Source organism: Diadema antillarum, unplaced genomic scaffold (genome assembly GCF_040938485.1).
Source record: "Diadema antillarum isolate AM-2024a unplaced genomic scaffold, OU_Dant_1.0 seq00000604_RagTag, whole genome shotgun sequence".
Lineage (NCBI taxonomy): Eukaryota > Metazoa > Echinodermata > Echinoidea > Diadematoida > Diadematidae > Diadema > Diadema antillarum.
Window position 1 is genome coordinate 203,883 of NW_027271532.1, and position 27,211 is coordinate 231,093.

Genomic DNA, 27,211 nt, shown 5'->3' on the forward strand with positions numbered 1-27,211 from the left:
TTTGTACCACCTTCGTGAATTCGGCCATAGAGGATGAATCCGGAGTATACTCGGGCAAGCGTCTATGGGAAATACGTGTTGTAGCAAAATCAAACTGTCCTCAACAGGTTGTGAAATACCCAGCAGTGTGGTGAGACATGGGTGATCTGATTGTATTGGTCCTCATTCGCTGCTTCCCATGGTATGTACAAAACCACAAATAGTGTCCGTCAGCCGTGTGTCAGCGAATATATGCAATCAGGATGTAACATTACATCCTGATTATGACAATGTTATTTTGGCATGCTTGGAGACAACTGAAAAGCGAAACTGCAATAATTTGATACATAAGTCATTTTGTTCCATGTATTTATAAATGCTGGACTTTTGGGTAAACTAAACTTGTTTCATAGATGACAGGAAATACCATACCACTAATGAGAAAATACAAGCAGTACACTTGAATCATTTGCGTATCATACAGAGAATTCATTCATTTATAATAAATTATGTCTTTGAATCCTAGCATGTCATTTAATATCACAAGTGTATTGATTAAAAGTGATTACAGTCTTGGTAGTAGCAGGTGCAGTAGTAGTAGGAGAAATTAATGTGAACCAATATTGTTAAGTTTTTGAATAGTGTAGATATATTCAATACACGGCACCTTCCATTTTGTTTTGTTTTGTTTTTTTAATTGCTCTTCATCTGATTCTTTCTAAAGCTGTCTGAAAGACCCACTACTGTTGAAGGTCTCTTTTTCGATTATCTATGATTTTCTGTAATTTCTACAGGCTTACTTCTTAAAACCTGTTCTTTTCTTTATTCTATTTGCACCTACAGCATTACACAGAGGGTATTTGGTGTGTTCTAAATCATATCGATTATCATCATTATCAAAATAAAGATGATCAAAAAAAATAGTCAGGGGTATCACATCAGTAGCAGCGGTAGTAACAGTCCTTCATAGTGTTTATCTTCTGGTGTGCTGTTTAAATACACTCGTAGAAGAAGTATGTGGCTACAAGTGTGTGTGTGTGTGTGTGTGTGTGCATCTGATAATGCTTGGTTTACAGTGAGGCACTACACACACATGTAGCAGTTTGGTGCCAAAACTCTGCTTGGCAACCAGGAAATAACTCTCAGGCTGCTTAGAAACATAAGAACAATTCCTTCCTCCTTCCCCGCAGTCATCCCCATCTCTCACTCCGTCTCAACCTCACATTCTCTCTCACTGTCCTCTTTAATACTTTTCTTTGGCTTAAAGGGATATATCAATCAAAACTATACCATATGGCATAGTTTTGATTGAGACGGGGTATTCAAATTATTCAACTTTTTGTGAGATAATCAAAAACCACTTTATTGAAATATCAAAGAGTATACAATTCTAAGAGGAATTTTCAAAGTTTACCGGATGAAAACCAGTTTGAAATGAGTGAGATATCTATCTAAAATTATGGTAAAACAAAGAGATCCTAATAAAAGTCGTGGTCTGTCAATTTTATTAGGATTGGTGTTTTTTAGATATCTAAGCCATTTCAAGGTCAATTTTCATCGAATAAACATTGAATCATTCTTGATATTACAAACTCTTTCATATTTCATAAGAGGTTTCTCATTATCTCACCAAAAAATGTTATAAACTTAAACCGTCACCTCAACCAGTACTGTACAGTCCCTTTAAGGTATGGTATAGTTTTGATTAAAATGGGGGATTCACATTTCAACTTTTTCAAGATTATTACAAACCACTTTAATGAAATATTAACGAGCATAAAATTCTAAGAGAAATTCAGTTTATCTGATGAAAAATAGTTTTGAAATAGTTGACATATAAAAAATAAGAAGGTAAAACAAGGGTGGTCCTAATACAAGGTGGGTCGCGTCCACCATTTTATTAGGACCTCTTTGTTTGGGGATATCTCGGTCAATTCAGAAACAATTTCCATTAAATAAGCTCTAAATTACATTTAGAATTGTAAGCTTTTTCATATTTCATAAGAGGTTTTTCATTATCTTACAAAAAAGTTGGAAACCTAAAGCTCCATTTCAACAAAAACTATGCCATCCCTTTAAAAACCGAGTATAGCTCTAGGAAAGCCACCTCTGTGTCCAAGAAGATGGCAGACCTTTAATTTTCATTTCACACAATATCATATGGGCTGGTCACAAGACAGCAAGTACATGGATTTCATATAAACACAACCAGGTGTAATTTTACTCTCTCATGGGCAGCTATCATTATGGGATTCTCACCAACTAGGAAAAACTATTTCCTGTTTAAATGGCAATCAATATCAGACGATGGAACAATGATATCTTTATAGCAACGAGGGACCAAATTTTACACTCTACATCATGCCAAATGGTTGACTTGTAATTTCTGAGACATACAATTGGTGTACAAGGTATGGTGAATGAGGGAAGTACATTGTAGCATGAACTGCCCCCATTAGGCCTTAAGGTGCTACAGTATGCATGCTGCGATGGTCATATTGGTGAAATAATCTCGCTCTTAAAAGAGTCTCAAACACTCAATTCTACTCAATTCGATGCAATTCGATTCTGATCAATTTGGTTCAATTTAATTTGATTAAATCAAATTAAATCAAATTGAATTAAATCAAATCAGATTCAATTCAATTCAATGAAATCAAATCAAATCAGATTGAATTGAAAGAAATCAAACTGAATTAAATCGAATTGAATTATTTTAAACCAAATCCTCTCATACCAAGAATGTAAACAAGGACAGTTGGTTTGACAACACTCGAGTACAATGAGGCAATTGCAGCAACCTTACGCTGATAAAAATGCAAACAGATTAACAGTCAAAATCAATGAGCTATATCCCAATAGCCTACATCTTACAATGCCTAATAGAAAGTCATAAAAGAGTTCTTAAATGCCAATAAATCAGAGCGGCAGTATGACTTTAGTACAGTGTACATTCATCCTAATGGCCAAATGTGCATTAATATACCTATGTAGCACATACTATGGAAAGCAGGAAGATACAACTGACTTGGCTCACATTTGAAAGTCCGGAATGGCTTGGAATTCATGACATCTGACAGAATCTCATTTAATAGCTAAGGAGCGCTTGCGCTTTTTTCATAGCGCAAAGGTTCCAATGATTGCTAAACCTTTGCACAAAACTGAAACAGTAGTTACGTTCAGACGGCAGGCCCTAACCTCGAGGTTAGGAAACCTCGAGGTTTCGCTCTTGCCCCCTAACTACGACGTGTGTCCACACGACGAATCTTAACCTCGAGGTTACGAAACTTCGAGGTTAAGCTTCTGCCCCCCGTAACTGCGAGTGGGTCCCACTCGATGTTAAAAACACAAAACCGGAAGTTTCAGCCCACACTGTAACAAGGCGTCTATTTATTCTTTAGTCGAACCCTGTCGGACTCGCTTACGGGGACTCTTTTTCTCTGTCATGGTATGCAGAGATAGCACTGCACTGATGACTTTATGCCTTTATGAAGATATTCGTCGAAAACATTTTTTAGCGTCGGAGAAGAATATAGAATACAGTTTGATAGCGAGTTCGATGTGTTCAGTTTCAGAGATCAAGCACATGGGAAGAAAAGATGATGCTGTTGTGTCATGCGTCATAGGTTTTTCACGTGTGTTGTATTTGTGGTGTACGTTTGGGAGGTTGACCCGGAAGCAGAGGGAAATTGTGGGGGCCGGAGTTTACGGCGAGGTCACTCTTAACTTCGAGTTCGTTGTGTTTTGTGTCCACACGGTGCTTAACTACGAGTGGGGACCCCCCGCGGCTCGTGGTTAGAGCGCTAACCATAAGATTTCTCGTGGCTCGAAACTTCGAGCAAACCTCGAGGTTTGCTAACTACGAGTGCGTCTTCACGGTCCCTAACTACAAGCTCTAACCTCGAAGTTTCCTAACTTCGAGGTTAAGGGCTCCCGTCTGAACGTAACTTATGCCATTCCCCCATGGGGTCTACTGAGTCAGGGCAGAGGGGTCCCCCCCCCCCACACACACACATACAAAATGACAGGATGCTAGTACCAGCCAAGCATGCTTGTTTGCCCTCGGGCTACAAAAACTCGCTTTCAGGCACAGACCCCCTGTTCAGACGCAAGCCAGTTCATACAAAACTCGGTAATTCAAATAAAGAAACGATGTATAAAGAATCATTGTATAGCTGACAGACTGTTCAAACGCTTATCTCGAAAATGTTGTACAGATCAACATGTGCAGTTTCCCACTGCTCATGTTGTAATTGTCATGACGTTACTGCTAGTGAGAGGAATAGGGTTACCTTTTGCATGTGCTCACATTAAGCCCTGCCCAGTCATACAATGTACCATTCTATGGTGGCCATTCCTTAAGACGCATACATGGACATTATGGAATACTGATTTGTCATCGAGTTCTAGTTTGAAACGATGCTCTGACCGTTGTTTCATTTTACGTCGTTTCGTTATACATTGTTTCATTAGTCAGCATTCAGACGTACAAATTCATCACATAGCTACATGTATACCGTTTTGGTAATAATTGGAGTGGGACATAAGGAAAGTTGTTGGAACAGTTGTTGTTGTTGTTGTTGCTGTTGTTGTGGTTGTTTTCTTTTAAAGGGGATGGGAGGTGTCAGCTTTTGCTACTGTTCTTCCCCCCCCCCCTTGACTGCTGTATCTAGTCCTAAATAAACATTTCTGTATGAGAACTAAGCATGGCTGAGTAATAGTGAAAATACTGCAAATGAAAAGTCTAAGAGGCTTAGGCTAAGACTATACGACAATGATGCCTCTCCCTACCCCATCCAAGTCTCTCCTCTCCTCTTCCTCCCTCACCCCACCCCCATTCCAGCCTGTCCCTCCCCCTTCTTCCCCCATCCCCTTTTCCACCGAACAAGAAGAAATGTATCCAGAACTTCTGGACTTGATCAGCAGGGGTGACGCAGACAAAAGTTTCCTCCCATGAGTGTGTGGAGGAGAACTGCGGTTAAAGTCTAAATGGATAGGGATTGTGTGCTACTCACAAACAACTATAACAGAAATCTGGCTCACAAAATAACAATTGTTTGTATACATTTATACATGCATGTACAATGCAGTGCATTTCAGCTAGCACTGCACGCAATACTTCAAAGAGAAGCTAAAAAAAACCTAACACAACACATACTGTATACGCCATATATTTAACGAATCTAATTTTTGGCGAGTCGGGACTTCTCATCAATTTCGCTAGCGGTAAAATTCGCGATTGCGAAGTACAGTGTAACTGAGCAGAGAAATGCATGCATACCCGTCAGATTATTTCGGGGGTCAGAGTTTGTATTTTCATGTTTTTTAAATTCCCGAATAACACCCGACCTGCGAAATTCGCAAAAAAAAAAACCTCGTGAAATATTCGGCATATACATTACTCAACACAAGCACTCACTCACACACAAATCACATCTCTTGCACTTTGTCTTTAAACACTGTTTTAGGAAACCTTAATTTTTAGGATGTAAATTCTAAAATTATAATAAAGACAGACATCATTTACACCATCAATAATGTGACTACAAAACTGCTACAAGGCCATAATTTCAAATCTTCAATGAAGTGAATATTTCCCATAATCTATAGAAAGATACCACGTGAAGTTCATGCAATAATACTGTCTTGTGTTTGTGTGTGTTTTAATTCTAGTAGTAGTAGTAATAATATTAATGATAATAATAATAATAATAATAATGATAATGATAATAATAACAATAGCAAAAGTAAATATTCAGTTCTTAGAAACACATAAAATTACAGAAAATTTTTTTTTGTATAACAGTAACATAATCACCAGTAATCATCAAAATGATGAGATTTTAGCAACGATTTAAGTTTATCAAAATCTGTACTATTCTACTGTTTACATGGAGATTGTTCCAAAATACTGGTGCCATTTTGCCAACAAAATCCCATCACCAAATGTTCTGGAAATTCAAACATTTCACAGAGGAGTTTTTTTTTTTTTTTACTTTGAGCTTGGATTATGACCATGCTGATTATAGCTAATGGATCTAGAACTTTCCTCTTTAGGAATTTCTCCTTTTGTATGCTAGTATTAGTGCTAGGTTTATATCTCAACACTGGCACCAGTGATACTCCTGGGCCCTGTGTTGCATAAAAGTTATTATTGTGGTCAAACTTTGCCATCCCATTATAACTACCATGGAATTCTTGATTTTGATTGGTTGTTGAGTATTGTTACCATGGTAGTTACCATTGGATGGCAACGTTACCACAATAGTAACTTTTATGCAACGGGGCACTGAACTTAAAATCAGGCGGTGATAGCAGGATGTCCTAGAAAATATGACATAGTTTCAATAGCTAGGGTTGGGCCTGGTGCTGAATGTTGTTTGCTGAACAAAGCTCCAATACTCTTGTTCAGGATTATGTGTATACCTACATGTGTATATCACTGCCTTTACTATGCCTTGTGCTCTATGTGAGTATGCTGTCCATGTTGTTGAAATGCATCTAAAACAAGCAGACATCAGTTGCATCATTTGGTAGATCAAAAAACAACAATAATCGCTCACTGCACGATGACTATCTACCACTGTTTATTTTGTGAGTCCGGTACTATTGTGAATCTAAAAACACGCAAAAATATTAACTCTGAGCCTGACATGAATGTGACATGCACGAATGCATTTCTCCGTTCAGTACTGGGCTCCACGATCGCGAATTTAACCACTCGGGAAATTCTCAAGAAGTCCCGATTTGGGAAAAAAAAATAGATTCAATAGCTAAATATATGGTGTATACAGTACTTGCAATAAACCCTGTCAAAGGAAAATTAAACATTTCAAGTAAACATTGACTAAAAGAGGAAAGAAAAATGAATAGAAGAGTGAATGTTTCATTACAATTGGACGTGTAAAATACACACACACACACACACACAGAGTGAGGTAATTCCAAATTTGCTGTTTTCATGTTAACAACAGCATCATCAACATCAACATACTGTATATGCCATATATTCCAAGAGGTTTTTATTTTTACAAGTTATATAAAGTTTCGAGTGCTATTCGTGAAATTAATAACATGCAAAATTATCAACTCTGATCTCAACATAAATTCTGCATGCACACAACCATTTCTCCATTCATTTCTGTCACTCCACAGCTGTCAATTTTATCGCTTGCGAAACTATCGTGAAGTCCCGATTCGAAGAAAAAAAATCAGACTTGCCAAATATATGGCGTATACAGTATGTAACATAGATGGGGGTAATGATGTCATTACCAAACCATTTTATGTAACAATTCTTGTGTGGCACTTATCATCAAGCAACACAATCAATACCCCCTCAACAAAAGTCATCAAATGTTGCATAATCACTACAACTCTAGAAAACATTCTATGCAAAGCATAGGCAGCACTGTATACATGTATAGTAGGCCTATGTCATATATTTTCAAGAGCACAATTTTTCGTAAATCTGGGTCATGATATTACATTTTGTGAATTATTGATTTCAAGATCAAGAACCATAATAATGGCATGAGGAGTGAGTGAAGTATTTCCCTTTAAAAGAAGTGCAGTCAACTATTTCCAATCCTGGCGATGATAATATGCATTGCATTCCGGTAACGGGAGACAATGTTTTGGCTGCACTGATTTTGTCGCAAACAATAAATTGTGCAAAATTAAAACCACCAAAAAGAACCACCTGGAGATACACATTTATATGACATACATATAGTATACTTTGCTCCTTTATGCAATTTATGGCAGTGATGAAGTTTTAATAGCAAATATGTGTCCAAGTCATGGGGGGGGGGGTTGGCAGTTCTTATGAGGCAGCTAATAGTTCTAGCTCCAAAGTTTCAGAGAAAGAGGAAGGCCCTCGTAAAGGCTGGCTTACCTCGTTTTGTTACTTTGGAGTCCTGGTCAGGGGTGTTCATGCCTGACGACGCGGCAGCATCCCCGTTGGCGAGCGGTGCTTGCGTTTTTGACTTCATCGACGACCCTTTCTCCTTCTCTTTGTCTTTGATGACCTGGCGGAGTCCGACGTTGAATGCACAAGAACATGTAACGAGAGAAAAGAGCAAAATAAGGCAAAGGGTCTGGTGAAAGAAAAGGAAAAAAAATGACAGGAAATATAACAGCAGCAGAACACCGCCAGATGGATCACAGAGGAAGTATATAATAGTTGACTTGGAATTCCTCCCAAAATTATCTCTTCTTTTTTTCCCCTCCCCTCCGACTGTCGTACAAGCACAGTGTACTCTGAGGAGAGCTGGATAGTACAGGCAGCTGCGTTAGCATTACACAGAGATTCCCACTGACGTACTTAACGCTGCTCAGTGCCGGAGATAGGTCAGTATGATACAGGGATGTATTTCACAAAGTGGCCAAAAGATTTCCTCGTCTTCCTCTTGGCCTTATTGCCTGATTCCTCTTTGCCCCATCCCACAGTTTCACCCCAGCCCCCGCCCTCCACACACACACATAAACATACACACACGCTCACATATACATACATGTATGTCTCTGTGTTGCGTACCCCCTACTTATAAAACCTTTTGTGTACAGAAATTTGCAAGAGTCCGCTGGTGTTGTTGACAGTGTCTTAGTTCCTTGTGAACAAGTGAACAAGGGCATTACTCCTGGCTACCTGTAGAGGCAACTACAGTACAGACACTTTTCCCCTTTGCATGTTCATGAATTAACCCATGAGAAGTGATTTTAAAGTCACAATACCACATTGTGCTCAAGTTGACTTTGAATACAATGACCGTAGTCTGAGGATTATAATAGCAGGGTTCTTTGTTTTTAAACTAAAATTGGACACAAACTAAGAAGTTATGGAATTATAAAGTTCTCCATGTTTTTTTTTTTTAAATATTGGTGTCAACCACAGATGGCATTCAAATTACAATGTAGGTCAAATAATGATGTCATTAACTGACAACTCTCACAATGATTGTTTGGCAACTACAACCTTTTGTCACTAAAAGCCATTGTAGCTTGTTTATTGCAGCACAACAAAAACTGATACAAAGGATAAGTACATATACATTTTTTAATTCCAATTAAAAAAAAAGGAAAATCAGTGAAGTTTTGTGTGGTGGTCAACAGGAAACTTGTTTGGCCAGGACTTTTAATCACCTTATGTAATTTGAGTATGAGGTTGGTATATTTATGTTTCATAAACATATGAAACTTGAAAATTCCATCGAACTTTCTGTTTCCATTTGAATACTCAATGTACCAAAGACACTTTGAAGATGGTGATGTGGAACTACATTGGTGAAGCACATGACAAAGAAGACCTTGACTTACAAGTGTAGAGTGGGGTATTTCCTTGCAATGTATGTAATATGAACTTTCACTTACATGCAAGCACTTTTTTTGTTTGTTAATAATCTTCATTTGATTTCTACAATTTCACATGACAAAAACATTCATCTCGAATGTCTAAACACAATATACAATTAACCATGTCTAATCAACTAAAAAAAAATAAAAAATAAAAAAACACACATGCACACACACATAAATTTATACAAGCACAGGTGTCACAACACTTTACACCAAATGATGTCTACAAGACTTTCATGAAAAATACAGAGTTTTATATCTAACCTGAAACCCAGATTAAAATATACATGATCTGCATACTGCAACAGTGCCTGGAATATAAAACGTTCCATTTACATGATTTATGTGCAATTCATCACAAATACAAAACGACAACAACAACAACAACAACAACAAACAAAACAAACAGGTTTAAATGTGGTATTTTGATAAAGAGTAACATTGTGTATTGACACCATTGGGAAAAAAGTTTTAAAATTCAAATCCTATTTTCATTTTTCAAATACCACTTCATGAAACAATACTGTAATCATCTTGTAGACGTAATGCATAGTCATATAACTGTTCAAATTTGTTAATTGGCAGTCTGCCACACACCAGAGCATTACAGTCTTATCGTCATGTGCAGAACTGCCAAATTATGCACCTATTTAGGACTAATGTTAAAGGACAAGTCCACCTTCATATATACATGTGGATTCACGAGTGAATGCAGCAATATTAGTAGAACACATCAGTGCAAGTTTGGGGAAAATCGGACAATCCGTTCAAAAGTTATGAATTTTTAAAGTATCTGCGTAGTCACTGCTGGATGAGAAGCCTACCATAGTGTATGATGTCATATGCGTACAACCATATAAAGAAAATAAAAAGAGAATTTCACAAAACTTTACTTTTTGAATTAAGTGCACATTTCTTTGACCTGTTACTGACATATGTTAAGGGTAATATTATTCCCCCTGCCTTCTGAAAGAGAGAAGTCAAGTGTTCTTTTGTTATGCGAGAAAGGTGGAATATGTTGAATTTTCTTTATTCTTTCTTTATATCGTTGTACTCATGTGACATCACAAGCTATAGTAGTCTTCTCATCCAGCCTTGAGTGAGCAGAAAATTCAAAAATGCATAACTTTTGAAGGGAATGTCCGATTTTCCTCAAACTCTAACTGATGTGCTCTACTAATATTGCTGCATTCACTCAACCCACTATGTCTATGGAGGTAAACTTGTCCTTTAACCATCATAGACTCTTCCCTACGGATGACACTGAGCTTTTTGTACACTTTGGAAAAAAAAAAAGAGGAAGAACGCTAATATATCTTACATAGTGCCAACTGTAAACATCCCATACTCCATTTTTAAGTTTTAACTTCCCCTATAAAATTTCCAAATGAAGGAATTTATGCAGTCAACAACTTTGCTGATCTCCCGTGGCACTCACATACAATGCAGACTCAGAATCCAGCAGTTGTGGATGCGGATTTAAGTAGAGCTTTGAAAACTAGCCAACTATATCACGTTGTGCCCCGATGGACATTGGGGTCACCTAGCAGATCTGAGGAACCTATTGGGACCACCCATGAATAATTTCTAATCTTTACCTAACAGGAAATCACAAAACTACTTGGCTCTATTACTGTGATCAGGCTGTGACTAATTAACTATCAAAAACAAAGCTCTCATATCATCCTTGTACATGTTATCATATTTTCAGAACTCTCTTTAGCTATCTAATTTAATATTCATTAACAGCACATGGATCTATCTTTCGTTGGTTTATTTGCTTCTTTCTTTCTTTACTTCTCTATTTATCTTTTGACTTTATACTGGAACCCTTCCTTACGATATTTGTATGTTCTCTATGAATCATGTTACTAATTGAAACAGCTCACAATCTTATTTACCCTTTTAATAAATTCTGCCAACTCTTGTCAAAATCCACATATTTATACAGTTCCACTTAAAAAAGAAATCACAAAAAGGAATTTACTCATTGGTCAAAATATATCCTACATGTATAACATGAGGATCTAAAAGGAAAAATGGGGAAGGAAAATGTGCGAGAGGGGAGGAGAGAGGAAAACACACACTGTGATGGGCTGCAGAATCCTGCCACTAGGGGGCGCTACACTTATTGAGCTGAAGAAGACATTGAGACAAACAGACCTCCCTGAGACAAACCATCTAGTCTTACAACTGCACATCAATATCTTCCTGCACACCATTAGCTACAGAGTACCTGACCCACATGGCACTCAAAACCATGTACATGTAGGGCTTGATATCAGCGGTGGCCCCGGGCCACTAGAAATTGGTACCAGGCCATCAAATTTACCTTTTGGTAACCCGATTAAGCACCTACACTGTACGATTCAAAATGGACTGTTACTTTTGCTTTTATTTTGTGTCCCTATTTTAATACCTTTTTCAGACCAACAAAACTTCAGATTTAAAGATTTCAGTGACCCGAACGAGCCATCAGATAAACTAGAAATGTTGCTATGGCAACTGGTATGCCTCTACCATATTGCATGGTTCTTCCAATACATAGGTCTATAGTACATCTTGACAATGTGAGACGACAGTTTCACATCGATGTTATACTGTGATTCTAATGTTTGCGGTTGTCATAACTTTGTATGCACAGGTGTAGCTATAAGACAAAGTAGAATAGAATGACTTTCATTCAAGTCTGCACCACAAACCCACCGTGTACAGTGTATCTATTCACTTCCAATTCACTGTCGATATTAAAGCCTTAACAATCGTGGCGAGTGGTTTGTGCGGCACGGAGATGAACGCAACATGCTGCCTCCCCCCCATTTTGTATCAAATGTCATGACACCGAATGAGAATAGCACTGGCTCAATGGGTCAGCGAACACAAACTGGCCTAAAAATCACCTGACCCAAAATGGCTGTCCGAGCCACGCGAGCTTCCGAAGGGATCCGAATGGACACACACTCACAGTGCGCATGAAGAGAGGCCAAAAGAGCCAAGCGTCTTCTGGCCTCTCTCCTCCAATCACCGCAGCTCGCGGTCACAATGTTTGTGTATGATGCATACACACACACACACACGTGTCTCAGTGGCAGCATTGTCCCACACATTTACAATGTATATGGATAGCACTGCAGTCTGGCATTGCGCAAACTTGCATGCACAAATTTTGTTCGTTCAGACTCCTGAGTTATGCAATAACGTACCATTAGGGGTGACGATCGTCCGACTTTAAAACTATAAAGACCATTCTGCATTCTGCACACAGGAGACATCTGTGCAATGCCTGTAAACATATTTATGTCCCCTTACAAATCTAAAACTACTTCATGATTTCTGGGATGATTTCAGATTCTTCTACAAAGATTCATTGACATCAAACTTGCATGATCAGCTTGAATACAGCACTAGGAGAAGCTTCTGTAAAAGTGGATATTTTCGCGGGACTAATTTTTCGCGCTCGGCCCGGTGAGAAGATTTTCACGTGTTTTCAATTCCGCGGAATCAAGACAGCAATTACAGGAACATATGGCAAGTAAAAATATTTGTGTGCTTTTATTTTTGCGCTAGTTTCTGATTGCGCGAAATGCGTGAAAATTTCAACACAGCGAAAATTTCCACTTTTACAGTAATCACAATCATACTGTATGGGTGTTCAAAACAAATGAATCACTTGATTGATTAGCACTATTATAAGAGGAACAACCTTCTAACACCCCTCAATCTACAGGGAAGGGCTGTGATTAATCTGATTTCTGATGAGTTGGAGTGGGAAATGTTTGAGTTGTAGTAGACCATTAGCAACTAGACCCAACCAGTGTACAAATTTAGACTCTGATCATACATTTCCCAACAAAGTAGATACATGCAATCACTGTCAAATCACTGTCATCATCATCTAGATCAAGTACATTTCAACTCCAGATACATCTGACTGCTTTGACTTGGAATGCTGCGCCCTCTCTTGGCGAGCTGGTGTCAAGCAATGTGCATTGGCTCCTATTGACAAGAATCCAAGATCTCTGAACATGACTGTGATTGCTGCGGACCAAAGTGATTGCCGTTGCTACTCAGAATGCCTCACTTGGTGATACAGGAATGCCTGAAGCTGGTGCGCCATAAACCCTGGCATACAGCCTCTCCCTGTACATCACACTCTGGTGGGAACAGCTCGCAATGAACTCCGCATCGCTGCTCATAAACATCACACCAGGGTGACGTACATGTGTACAAATTATACTGCAGACTGCAAAGCCGGCTACGTTTATTGCTATCATGTGGGAGCACAGTGGGTTGACGTCACAAAACCGGTACTAGAAATCAATTAACAAAACACACGCACTAGTATATTCTTAATGTGTAAATGTCACATCTATTTTGCGAGAATAATTTCTGTACACTTGGACTTCGAATTTGGGGAGTGGTTAAATTTGTTCTTCTTCTTCTTCTTCTTGTCAGTAGTCTGCTTCCTTCAACCTTAAAGATTCTTGCAGATCATACTTATTTCTCACTATGGAGTGAGAAATAAGTATGATCCAATGCTTACATATGAAGCGACAATACTTGTACATCATTAAATCAAAAATACTGTCACACATAATACATTCTATCTACTGGTATCTTCCTGATACATGCAATTTCATTTGATGCAATTTTGTACCTATTCGAGCAAAGAGTGATGAAAATGATGCCAACATATCAATAACAGATGAACAAAAAAAAAAAAGAAAAAAAAAGTGATGTGTAATCACAGATTTCAAGATTTGCCATCAGATATAGAGTCATATATATCCCAAGTGAAACTACATTGTACAACATCTGCAAGTTTGGCTGAAGACTAAATATAACTGTCATTAAACTCTGCCAAGTACCACTTCAAGTGACTACTGGGAGTGTACAAAGCAATCAATCAACTGTACATACTTCTGACACCAACTAATTGACGGGTCAAGCTTTTACTCCTTTACAATCTTGACACCTACAATTTCAGTTGATGCAGTACTTGTATGCTTTTGAATGAAAAGTGATTAAAACGATGCAGATGCAGATGCCAAGTACTACTGTACTTGTACCACTTGAAATCGCTGACATTGACTACCAATAATGCACAATGTTGCCTACTAATTGCCTCTAATTCTCCTGCAATTTACAGTAATACACAACTTGATTTCTCCCTGGGAACAATGAATACAAAAGAAAAGTATTGTCTTTCAATATCGCATGTTATACAAATTGTAGCACTAATGTAGAGATACTGTATAAATGTGACTTATCACCATATTATGCACATAGTTTATGCATATAAAAGTCACAGAATTAAAAGAAAAACAAAAAGAAACATGGTAACGCAATGTGATGTGGCTGAAAATCATTTTTTTTTTTAAATGATCGGTCGGATACCATAAGGGCAATTCCATGGTAACTCGCGTTACAAATAATGGGTACATTTATGGGATAATGTGCCAATAACTTTGTAATTTGTAGGATCTACAAGTTACTTTTTGCATCATGGGTTAAGTAGACATACACCAACTAAATGAATCAAAAAAGAAAAAAAAAGGACAAACATGTTGGGATTCTTGAATCATTGAATTATGGTAACTCGCGTTACACAAAAAGGACATGGTCAGTTCTATAAAGACCTCTTTTTGGAAAGTGTCCTCATACTAGCCAATCTTGATAAAAGTTTTCCTACCTTGAATTGATAGTGGGTTATGACTCCTAACTTAACACTATCAAAGTTGAGTAACAATGACCTGGTAAAATGTAGGGAGCTTTTATGTCGGTAACTCGCGTTACGGTAACTCGCGTTACATTATGTCCACTAACACAGGGTGACACAAATTGATGACATACAGCTGTTCTGATGGCACTGAATCTTGTGTTGAATATTTTGAGGGAAGCTTATTGTTGTAGATAGTAAAATTAATAAATGTTAAACAAATATTTTACTAATAAAACCAATAGAAGAATGCGTTTAAGACTAATAAAAGCTTCACTCCTCATAGAGACCTTGAATACGTTTGAATATATACCCAGATGATTTAGGTGTATAAGTGCATTGTAATTTTCAGATTGTAAAGATGAAAAATGTTGAAAGTCTTTTTAAAACAAAACATAAAAGTATTAAACCCTATCTACAAGTTTACAAAAAAGCTTACAATCTTTCAAAAATTCAAATTCTTATCTTTGTGAGGAGTGAAAACTAGTACATTTCTTTACAACTGATTGACAAATAGACCAGTTCGTAATTCCACTTTGTGCATGAGCAGAAAAAGGTCATTTGTACCAACAGGCATTTTGATTTGTAAATTCACTGAGATAAGCATCTGTGATGCGATGACTATTCATGCAATCCTTATCTAAATGATGCTTACCAGCACATCCACCTGACAGCAAGAATGGTATTTCGCACGCAATATAAAAGGAAATAAGCTGTTACTGCATTCAATACAAAACAATGAAATGGATGCCTGCTAAATTATAAACTGATGGGAGTATTGGATCCCCTGATCTAAATGCAATTTCATTCTTTTTTTTTTTTTGAACATGAATTCCTTAGTTGTTACAACGAGCACTTACAAACATGTATTATGTCGCTTTGAATTGAGTGAAGTGCTAAACCAACTGAGAGAAAAGAGATGTCATTTGTACCAATGTGTACATGAGCTACAGTGTAATTAGGAACTGGCTCTACCCTACATTGACTCTAAATAAGCACTGAATTGATCAGTGTTTTAATAGTAGCCATGATAAAAAAGCATCCATGGGCAGGAGCAGGATTCGACCTACGACCTCCTGATCACCGGACTGACATCATCTCCACTAGACCACCGAGCTTTTGCCCAACAGCAAGTGTTGGTTCTAATCCTTATAGCATGCAGCGGGTACTGCGTAATCATTCAAATTCATGAAATTATTCCGTTGAGATGTTTTCTTTGCAACTGATTGACAAATTGCCCTACATCAACATAAACAAGCACTAAATTGATCAATGTTTTAGTAGTAGCCATGATAAAAAATCATGGGCATACATACTCGAGCAGGATTCGAACCTAAGACCTCCTGATCTCCGGACAGGCGTCATCTTCAGTAGACCTCCGAATAAGGATTAGAACCAACACATGCTGCTTTATAGCATTTTGTAATAAAAATTCTGTATCACTGATGCAGGAAATTCAGAAGATCAATTTTATGTTCTCATTCACTGCTGGATGTACATGTACACGTGCAGTGAAAACCTGGCTAGACTCTTCAATGTGGCATGTGATCAGTGGCGTTGATGCTAGTATTATACAATCACAGTTTATCAGGCTGCCCTCCTTTGTTTTAGTCCACCAGCATATTGTTTATAACACTGCATTTGATAGTTTTCACAACAATCTAGCTCAATTAAGTGTTAAAATTTGCTTCTGTTGGGGGAAACTTGTGTTTATAGTCGGTAACTCGCGTTACATGCCGGTAACTCGCGTTACATGGTAACTCGCGTTACACTTTTCATTGACATTTTTAAATGTGATAACAGTGTTTGTTCAAGTCAGCATCCTGTGTGCAGTATCAGGGTGTGATGAATTTAGAAAATTATGATTCCCAACAAATTACCTCCACTGCTTCCTTCAGAATGAAAAATATTTCTTGTTTCGGTAACTCGCGTTACATGGCTCAAGGGCTGAACTTTCATGTGGTGATTAAAATTTTTTGAAAGTGGCATAAAAATTTCCTCATGGGAGACTGAAGTAGAACCAATTTGCTTCTTTTAAATAAATTAATTGAAGTGCTAGCAGAATTTTTCTATTAAAAAAATGTATATTAAGTTAAGCATGCATTTTAGCAATTTGGATGACTGAGAAATTGTCTTCAACATTTGTAGCTGTTTCTCGGGAAATATTTGACCGATTGATATAATTCTTTGAGTTTCTTTAACTTCAATATATGGGTAATACATAATGAGTAATTCTTTTGCAATATGATAAACTTGAAATTTTAGTGCCGTGTCCACATTCCCATGGAATTGCCCATAACTATTTCATGGGCAAATTTCAAAATCTAGGAATGTTCAAAATTTGAGTCCAAGCTTCTGATTTTTATGAATGCATTTTAATACTAAATTCTCATTCTGATTTGAACAATGGTCTTGAATGTTCATAACATCTAAAAGCTCAAGGCTAGTTTTATCCACACTGTGCTTATCCGGTGGCTGTTTTTCATGTTTCTTTTGCAAGTTGTTGGACAAAAAAGAGGGACAATGTTTTAAGTATCAATAGAAAACCTTGGGGAGTCTGTTGAATTTAAAAAATACCTTAAAATTCCTGAGATCATTATTCAGCAACTCTTACAGTATATATAGGGTAAAGGATGTTGTGGTACACATGTTTCACAAATATCTTCTGATCAATGTACATAGGGTCTTTCCCTTTCCCATGTGACTAAAGTTCATACTGGCAAAATATATAAATCCTACCCCGTTTCCCAATGCATAGTAATTAAATCTAAATTGCTGGGGTCATTCGCATCGATGAATGTGGTCATAAAATGGTATTATGGCTCTATTAAGGTCTAGTTGGCAAGCTACAGAGATAGAGAGGGGAAAAGAGAGAGAGAGCGAGAGAGAGAGAGAGAAAGGGAGAGAGAGAGAGAGAATGTATGAAAAACAGAGTAGACAAAATTGACTGAGACAACGCAGGCTAATAGCCGGTATCGAAACAATGACATGCTAAATTGCTTTCATCCATGCACACTCTGTATTGGGGGCTGCATGGTTTTGAACTCCGAACTGATTTACAGTATTACATTTCACAATGTCAGAGTACAATGCAACTCCCCTTGGTCATACTGTTATAAATACAGTAAAAGTCTAATTAGTGTCTTGTGTTGTTCTGCAGCCTTTTCCAGTGTACAGTTTACCAGACAATCTTGCCATTTGTGCATTTCTCCACTCATCGTGGCATGTATTTATAAATTTATCAAAATAATAGAAAACACGAAAGAAAAGTTATTATCATTATATTGGCACCCTGAATTGTGATAATATTGATATGCAGTGGCCCTCCATCAAGGAACCTGAAGGTTGCTGGCACTCTGCTTTGTTAAAAGTATTTGTACATTGTGGGATGCACATACAGTAGATTCTGACAGTGCATTTGTTTGCAAAGAATTTGCAGCACTGCAGGACCAAAAGGCATTCTAAAGGCAGAATTTCATTACGGAAATTTATCGCCAAATCTGTGTACTACACAAAATCCGTCTTCGCTCTTGATTTAATTTCTGCATAGCATTAAAAGATCATGAAAAAAAATATATTATAAGTAAAGAGTGGATACATTTGTTTGTGTTTATATCTAGACATACACATAAGCACATAGTTCACAACAGTAGTAGAAAAAGGAAACTCTGTGAAAGACGTTCTTTTAACTAATTTTAGCCCATAGGGCTTTGTCATGTCAATGCAAAGCCCAATGGGCGAAAATTCGTTAAAACATCATCTTTCACAGAGTTTCCTGTATATATTAGTACTGTTGTGAACTAATATCTTCGTAATCTGAGTAAAAACCTTTAGCTGTTATTTATATATACACGCACATCATATCCAATATCACTAATGTCTTATGAATAATATCTATACTTGATTATGAAAGTAAGAACTACATGTAGTTTCCTTATGTCAATGTTGATACATTTGAGAAAACAAAGTTGTGAAAACACTCTTTTTCAAACTTGTCAAAGCATGAATATCATCTTACTAGTATAAAAAGCAAAGGTGAACTACCAGAGGATATGAAATAGAAATTAAAAAGATATGAAATTGACATTGGTTTTAAAATGAGGCATTGTGGTTGATTTAATGACACTGTGTGTATTCCTCTGTGCTGAGCTAGATGCTCCACTGTTTGCTATCATACTAAACCAACCTATCACCACACATTGCAACTTTATACGTTTGCGGAAGTTTCACATTTTCACGTTGACGACTACAACATCAAATGCTTTTACTCTAATATATGACATCCCTAGGTACTGTAATCAATATTTTGATGCATTTAAAGAAAGTACTAAGGAATGGAGTGCCTAATTGCCTTGCTGCAGATGACTGGGATGTCCAACTTCTCAAGCACCCACTATAAGTACACCATACAGTGTGTCACATACACAGTCCATCTAGTTCTTCAGTGATATTTCTATGATCTTGGTATAGATGGACGGATGGACACTCAATCCAAAAATAATAGCTCTGCCATCCTTCAGGGAAGGGGCATACATTCCTGAATACTTATTGTATGTATTAATGCATGAATTTGCATTATTACATCCTTCATTAATGATATACATGTACTGTTCAGTGATTGGTCTACTTAGTGTCATGTGACAAAGCATAACAGTGCCAATTTGAAGATATAAAAGCCGCTGGAAAAAAAAATGTGGTATGCCTGGACATAATATTCATGGCATAGTCCGCATGACCATGAATACCTTATCACACGTACACACGTACACAATCACTCAATGTCTTTATCAACAGCATGTGTCAAGCATATTGGTATAGCCTTCTGCTCTAATAGACCACCACGAAAATTGTGTGCACTCTGGCATGCTTTGCATCAGCGCTGCAGTATGTAAATATTTCAATTTCAACAAATTTACTATCTCTTATGCATAGATCAGTTGCAATTGAACAAATATATCATGCACTGTTTTGAGCCATTAGTGAAATCATCGGATTCCTCTTCGACAGAAATTGTACTATTTTCCTGCCACCTCAGAATCCATGATTTCAACTAGAGCCTGTAAGAGTGCATAATATTTGATTATCATTATCATCATACATTACTACAACTCCTTTAACTACTAGTACTACAAATGTGTATTATCATCGATCATTATTTCAAATACTCGTGAGCGAATATTAGCAGCACTCACCTTGACAAAGTTGTCGGGAAACATACCCCGCTTGCCGCCGACCTCGCCTTCCCACCAGCCCCCCTCCATCATCTTGATGTTCTTGATGACATCGCCCTTCGTCAGGGTCAGCTCGTCCAGGTTTACGGCCTCGTAGTCGAACTCGACCTCCGCCTCCACTGCGGGCGACAACAAAGAAAAAGGGATAGTGAGGTCACGCCTATCTAACCTGCATCCTGATAGCAGCAAAAAACTTAGGATGGAGATTTGATCATGATAATCTCTGCTACAAAACAAAAGGGCCTTGTGTAGTAAGGCTTCAATCACAGTGCCAGCATCATGAAATATATGTCAGTCTTCGTTTATTTGTTTTTTATGTCATACACATTATACCGGTACCACATTCAGCTTCTTGAGACTGTATCAAATCACACTGCATTTAGAATTGTTGTAGGGACACGCTGTCACATGTGAAATATACCTTTACTGTTTATGGCAGAAACAGAACACGACAGAATTACAGATTTTCTTTTCTCATTTCGCCGTTGCTCTCCACAAACACTTAAAGATTGTATGCTCAATCTGTATCATCATGGACGCCAATTGAAAAAGAAGGAACTAGCCTGGGATTTGACAGAATACACCACAAAGCATTGAAATGCCACTTTACTCTCCAAGACAACGTCCAAGGTTTACAATTAACAATAACCTTTTATTTGAATTTCACAGTAAAACATGGAGACACACACATTCATTTTAATAGGCATTAGCTACTTTACCAGCACATTTTGATTAAAAAAAATTCTGCTGTAATGATTTTGTTGAATATAAGAAAACAAATGCATGACACCCTGCCTCACATATACATATGTACTTACAACTGTACATGAAATATGATTTTCATGTTTTCATAGCTCAAAAGGAAATGTGTAAGAAATATGAGCCTAAAGAACCAGGTCCTAATATTTTGCTTAAACTTATAGTACTTGTTATATCAAGTCTTCTTTCACATAATTATGAAAGAAAATGACACTTGCACAAACAAAGCATTTTGTTCTGGTTGCCTATTTGGATTTTACTTGAGATGGTCATTACGGAAGCATGTACATACCACTTCAATGCTCACAAGCAAGCTACTACTGGACTACTAAGTCCCCTCCAAAAAGGGTAAGCATTAATGGGATGCAAACTGATGCAAATTAAAAGCAGGATACAATTCTTGAGATTTGCACCGAGATTGAAATCTTGAAATTATGGCCTGTGTGGACATAAAAATCCCACTTAAATAGTGTGATCAGCATCACGATCGAAATCCCAAGAAATCTTGCAATTATTTCGGATTTATTGCGATAACTTGAGAAATAGTGTGATAAATCACACCACAGCGAGTGTTTAATGCTGGAGCAAAAATTCTCAAGATTTTTGTCCTACATGTGCATGTCGATCATTCAAAAGACACATGAAAGCCCACGAACACAAGGGCAAGGGTCACCATTCCGGTAGATTTCGGAAATGCGCAGTTTGGTTGACATTATCACAATTGGCAAATCTCTATTAGCGGGTTATTTCTGTCCGTCTGAACGGAGGAAAAAAAATCAGCATTGCAATAGCGATCCTTATCTTGCTATTTTGTCTGTGTGAATGCGACTATATTAATAGGGATACTTAAAGGACAAGTCCACCTTCATATACATATATGTGGATTGAGTGAATGCAGCAATATTAGTAAAATACATCAGTGAAAGTTTGGGGAAGATTGGACAATCCGTTCAAAAGTTATGAATTATGAATTATCTGCGTAGTCACTGCTGGATGAAAAGACTACTACAGTATATGATGTCATATGCATACAACCATATAAAGAAAATAAAAAGAGAATTTCACAAAACTTTACTTTTTGAATAAAGTGCACATTTCTTCGACTTGTTACTGACATAAGGGTAATATTATTCCCCCTGCCTTCTGAAAGAGAGAAGTCAAGTGTTCTTTTGTTATGCGAGAAAAGTGAAAACATGTTGAATTTTCTTTATTCTTTCTTTATATCGTTGTACTCATGTGACATCAGAAGCTATAGTAGTCTTCTCATCCAGCCTTGAGTGAGCAGAAACTTCAAAAATTCATAACTTTTGAACGGATTGTCCGATTTTCCTCAAACTCTCAATGATGTGCTCTTCTAATATTGCTGCATTCACTCAACCTACATGTCTATGAAGGTGAATTTGTCCTTTAAGGTGCCTTGCCCATGTGCACAACCACTACTGCCAGCAGAATTGAACCAAGGACCTTATGACTGAGAGTCAGTGGTTTGATCCACTGAACCCTCAAGGCTAATTGTGTCTACTTAACCTCATTCAACTGTCAGCGTTATATTTTTTCTAATGAGTAGTTTCTCTTTCGACGGGTCCATACAGTCAGTCCATTTGCTGCCAAGGACTTTATGAATTTAAAGCTCAAGGTGGCCTGTTACAAGCTGCCACAGAGAACACCCAAGACCTGGATCAACCTGGACATTACAGATTGTATGTGCGACACACAGATCTCTTCATACAACACAGTATACCGCTCAGCTGCATAAACCATAACTAGTCTTCACATTGAAAGTGATGGTAATACACCGCTTCACTTTCGATGTGAAAAGCCATTCATGTATCTAGATTGATTATACCTGATAGCCAACAGTTTCTATGTACCTATTTACACATAAAGTCAGTAAACGACTGTGCAATTAATTAGTTTTAAAGGTCAACTCCGTGATTAAAGGTGGCTTGACAAAAAGAGAGTTCAAAAAAACATAAACAGTGAATTTACCTTTGAATTTGCACCTACATTGTAAAAGAAGAGGATGTAATTTCTTTTTTCATTAATCATTTCAAACAAGAACATTTTGTGGAGGTTTATGGACAGGTCAATGAAAGACTGGTGTAGCAATGACATCATATCCTTAACTATATTTGCATACATAAACTAATGTATAAGATTGTCCTGGTGTTGCTGTTAAAAAAACACAAAAACATGTGAATATTCCAGTTCCTACATTTGTTAAACTTTCGTAATTTTTGTTTGATTAAATTCTATTAAATCATCTTGACTACAACATGGAATTTCGCTTTTTATGTAAGGCTAAAATACCAGGGGGGTGTTTCATCAACGTTTGTCAGCGCTGACAACTTGAATCACCATAGTAACAGTCAGCGACCAGAGCATCTCAGCCAATCAAAACCAAGGATTTTGCTGAAATTGTCAGCGCTGACAAACGTTGATGAAACATCTCCCAGGGCTGTGATTCTGACTATATTTGCATTTACATGTACAGTGTGTCATGCATGATATGTTCTGTGTGGAAGGGGACGAAGAAAATCAGAGATTGTTTAATTAAACATTGGAGAAGATTGGGGGGGGGGGGGGAGGGTGAAGAAGAAAACCCTGATATAACCTTGCTCAGAGCACACACACACACACACACACACACACTTTCTCTCAATTGCTTGAAAACGTCTCACTCGCTTTCACTGTTGAGGTGAAATCATTAATCTGATTTTTCAGTTCTCTGCCATCCCCCACCCCCCCACCCCCGCTTCGAAGCGGAGTAATTGGGTGGGCCGTCGGAATCCTTGCCCTCCCACCTGCAAGCGTTTCCTGCTCTTGAAGTGACGGCTCTCGCAACCTCGCTCGAGATCACGGAACAGCGCATGCCATGAATTGGCTCTTTATACTCTTTTAGAAAACTACAACACCGTACGGACTTGCCATAACTCTTGCGGAGGGCAGAGGAGAGATACCCATTTCATGGCACAACAGTGTACGATATGGGGGGGGGGTTGGTTGAGCAAGTCATCACACAATAAACAACTTTACAATTTTCAACAGATTGGCTTTCTGCACTTTGCTTTAACTTGGGGAAACCCCCTCTCATTGCTCAAGATGACCTTGACAAGGAGAGTAAACACTTTATATACACAGAACAGTGCAGTCTCAGAACAGCCAGACAAAGAAAAAACAGACGTTAAGGAATGTCAAAACTTCTACTTTCACAAAACAGCAATGTCTGTCACAATCACACACAATGTATGTAAATTAGGTGAGGCACTGATATTGTGGTCCACACTTCCCCTATTGGTTTGTCCTTACAAATAATTCTTATTGACAACTGACAGCAGCTCGAAATAGTCTATCTAACAATTTACTCGATCACTGCGATATCCCTACGACTATCATCTATAAATCTACTGTGAAGGACATGATTTCCTCTTTTCTAATTTGTGACTGTCCCCAGAATCAAACACAGATTTGTCAATAAACACCAAGAGGTGTTTCACATCAGCCTGATGTTTTGAAATAGCGCGCTATTTTCTGACTTGGGAAATTAACCCGATCACGAAATAGCGAACTATTTGATATAATGTGAATACAAATTAGCGCGCTAATTGATCGAGAAAATTTCTCGAGTCCAACTCGGGAAATTTCCGAAATAGCACAATAATTCATGCGAACTAGCGCGCTATTTGATAATGTTCGGGCTGATGTGAATAGGAAATGAAATAGCGCGCTAATTTGCGATCGCGAAAGATATCTCGAGCTTGGATTTTTATTGGGCTGATGTGAAAACGCCTAATGAGAGACTGAGTGTAGGAGATGACATAATCATCTCTATGAATTTTTGCTTTGTGATTATGACAGCTGGCACTGTTTATGAAAATGTGGTATTTCAAACTCCTTTAACTTTCTCTTCTTTATGTCTGACTGGATTGACGCTTTCACTGTATTTTTTTTTTTAAAGTCAATTTGAACAAGCCTTAGAGTTCCTCTCTTTATTTAAATTCATTCCGGCATCTCAGTCAAGATTTCCTTATACTCCACTTAGGCTACACTTAAATCTAACTTGAGGGAGAGAAACATGTTTCAAAACGCCTTTTGAATGGCGTTTTTAATATGAACGTGGTTTGACACACGATTCTCGGAGTGCCGTATAAAACCATTATATACCGTAATCATTCACATTCATGAAATTCTTCCGCCGAGACGTTTTCATTGCAACTGATTGACAATTGCCCTTGTTTACGTCGATGTAGGGCAATTTGTCAATCAGTTGCATTATATAATTGTTATCACTGTGCAGCTGCTTTGCACTGTTCGACCCAGGAAGTAGAGGTTAACTGCGTACCACCAAACATGGCTTTATCATTCATGCATGCACAAAAAATGGGTAGAAAACACAAATGAAGCACATTTTTTTATGCAACCGGAATGCTCTGGAAGTTAACCTGGGCAGCTCAGAGATACAAACACGTTTCAAAACAGCATTGCGTTTTAACATTTACTCGCACAAAGACGATTGTGTTCTCAAATGCATTTAAAATTGCCCCTTTTTTGGCATTTCAAATCAGTGTTTCTGTTTTTACGTGTTTGAAAACATGTACCTTGCTTTTATTCATCACCTGTAAATGCCTCCAATAGGTTTAGAATCGTGATTCTGCCTCGGAAAATTTTGAGATTAACGCATCCTAAAAGCGCTTAATAGAAATTCTAGGTATACCTTCCTTAGTGGTTGAAACTGTAAGAAAAAAAATATAGTGCTGCTTTAGAGTGACCTTCCTTCCTTAGGAGGAAGTGGAGGCGATGAGGCATGAGTTGCAGAAAAAGGATCACATCAAAATACAATTTAATCCGCAGGAGTCATTTACTGATCACAGGGATAAGAATAGTGCCAGCTGAGTGCTGAAATGTATCCTGTCTCAAATTCACAACCTAATTTCCTGTAAGCCAAGATGTAAAGAGAAAAAAAGACTACAACATAATGTCCCATATTTGAGTTTAAACCTTTGCCTCACAGAACTAAGACCTAAAACTTGTTGCTTGAGGACATCGCCTAAAGGGGAACCCTGTGGTTCCCAAAACAAAGCCAAGAGAAATTTAACTGGTGTAGAGAGTTTCAGACAATCAATGTAAACTGCACAGGCTTGCACGGGTGACAAACTGTGCAGCCGTGCTAGAATGGGGCAATGCAGTTGGGCAATCGTGGCTTCCTCGATCTCCGTTTCGGACAAAGCAGCACCTCAAGGAGCACCTTATACTGTACGAGCTGAAATTTTCGCGTACAGATATTTTCGCGAATTGCTACAATGTACTTGGAGGATATTTTCGTGTGTTGTTAATTTCGTGGTTGTGAGGGTCTAACTGATTTTAGTTATTAGCGCGTTGCTATTTCCGCGGTTCAAAGGCTATTCGCGAAATTCGCGAAAATAAAACCACCGTGAAAATTTCAGCTTGTACAGTATGCATTGACACTGACTACTGATACAACATAATCATGGGATACCTAACTATTCATACAATACTCAAACCATGACAATACCACACAAGTAATAAACAAGAGACCCGCGGGTCTAGCGCTCACCTGAGTATCGCAAGTTCACCTTTCACGCAGTCACTAATCTAAATTATTCACAGCTCTACCAAAATTTGACCAGGCATTCTGAAGTAGAAGATGAAAATGTACAATAAGGGCCCAAATTTTTAAAGATTCCTTAATTTGGGGGATTGGGGGCCCCCTGGGGCCCTCTGGGTGGGGCATGGTGCCCATTTTGATAAATTGAGATCCTGACCCCCTAAGGATGCTACCTGCCAAGTTTGACGAAAATCTATCATGAGGTTTTCAGGAAGAAGATGACAATGTACGATTCAGGCCCCCATTTGGACCTTCCTAACCAACCCCCCACCCCCACCCCCCCCCCCCACCCCTGCCCCCAAGAGGGGCACCCCTGGATCTCCTATGAACAAACTCGAAACTACAGTAATTAATGTACTCACTCATAGTATTATCTTAGCTGTATAACTTCTGATTCTAGAGAAAATTTTTAACGATTCCTTCATTTGGGGGGTTTGGGCCCCCCTGGGGGCCCCCTGGGTGGGACATGGTGCCCATTTTAACAAATTGAAATCCTAACCCCTTAGGGATGCTACCTGCCAAGTTTGGTGAAAATGGGTC

The 27,211-nt window shown here is 38.0% G+C and overlaps 1 protein-coding gene across 1 annotated transcript in view; it reads right to left on the reverse strand.

The window, feature by feature from the left end:
• LOC139735849 (SH3 domain-containing kinase-binding protein 1-like) overlaps positions 1 to 27,211 on the reverse strand; it is a 98,741-nt gene that overhangs the window by 38,623 nt on the left and 32,907 nt on the right. The window contains exons 2-3 of the mRNA XM_071646595.1: positions 20,248 to 20,405; positions 7,877 to 8,009 (exon numbers count right to left, since the gene is read on the reverse strand). Of these exons, the coding sequence (XP_071502696.1) occupies positions 7,877 to 8,009; positions 20,248 to 20,405 (291 nt within the window). The remainder of the gene's footprint in view (positions 1 to 7,876; positions 8,010 to 20,247; positions 20,406 to 27,211) is intronic.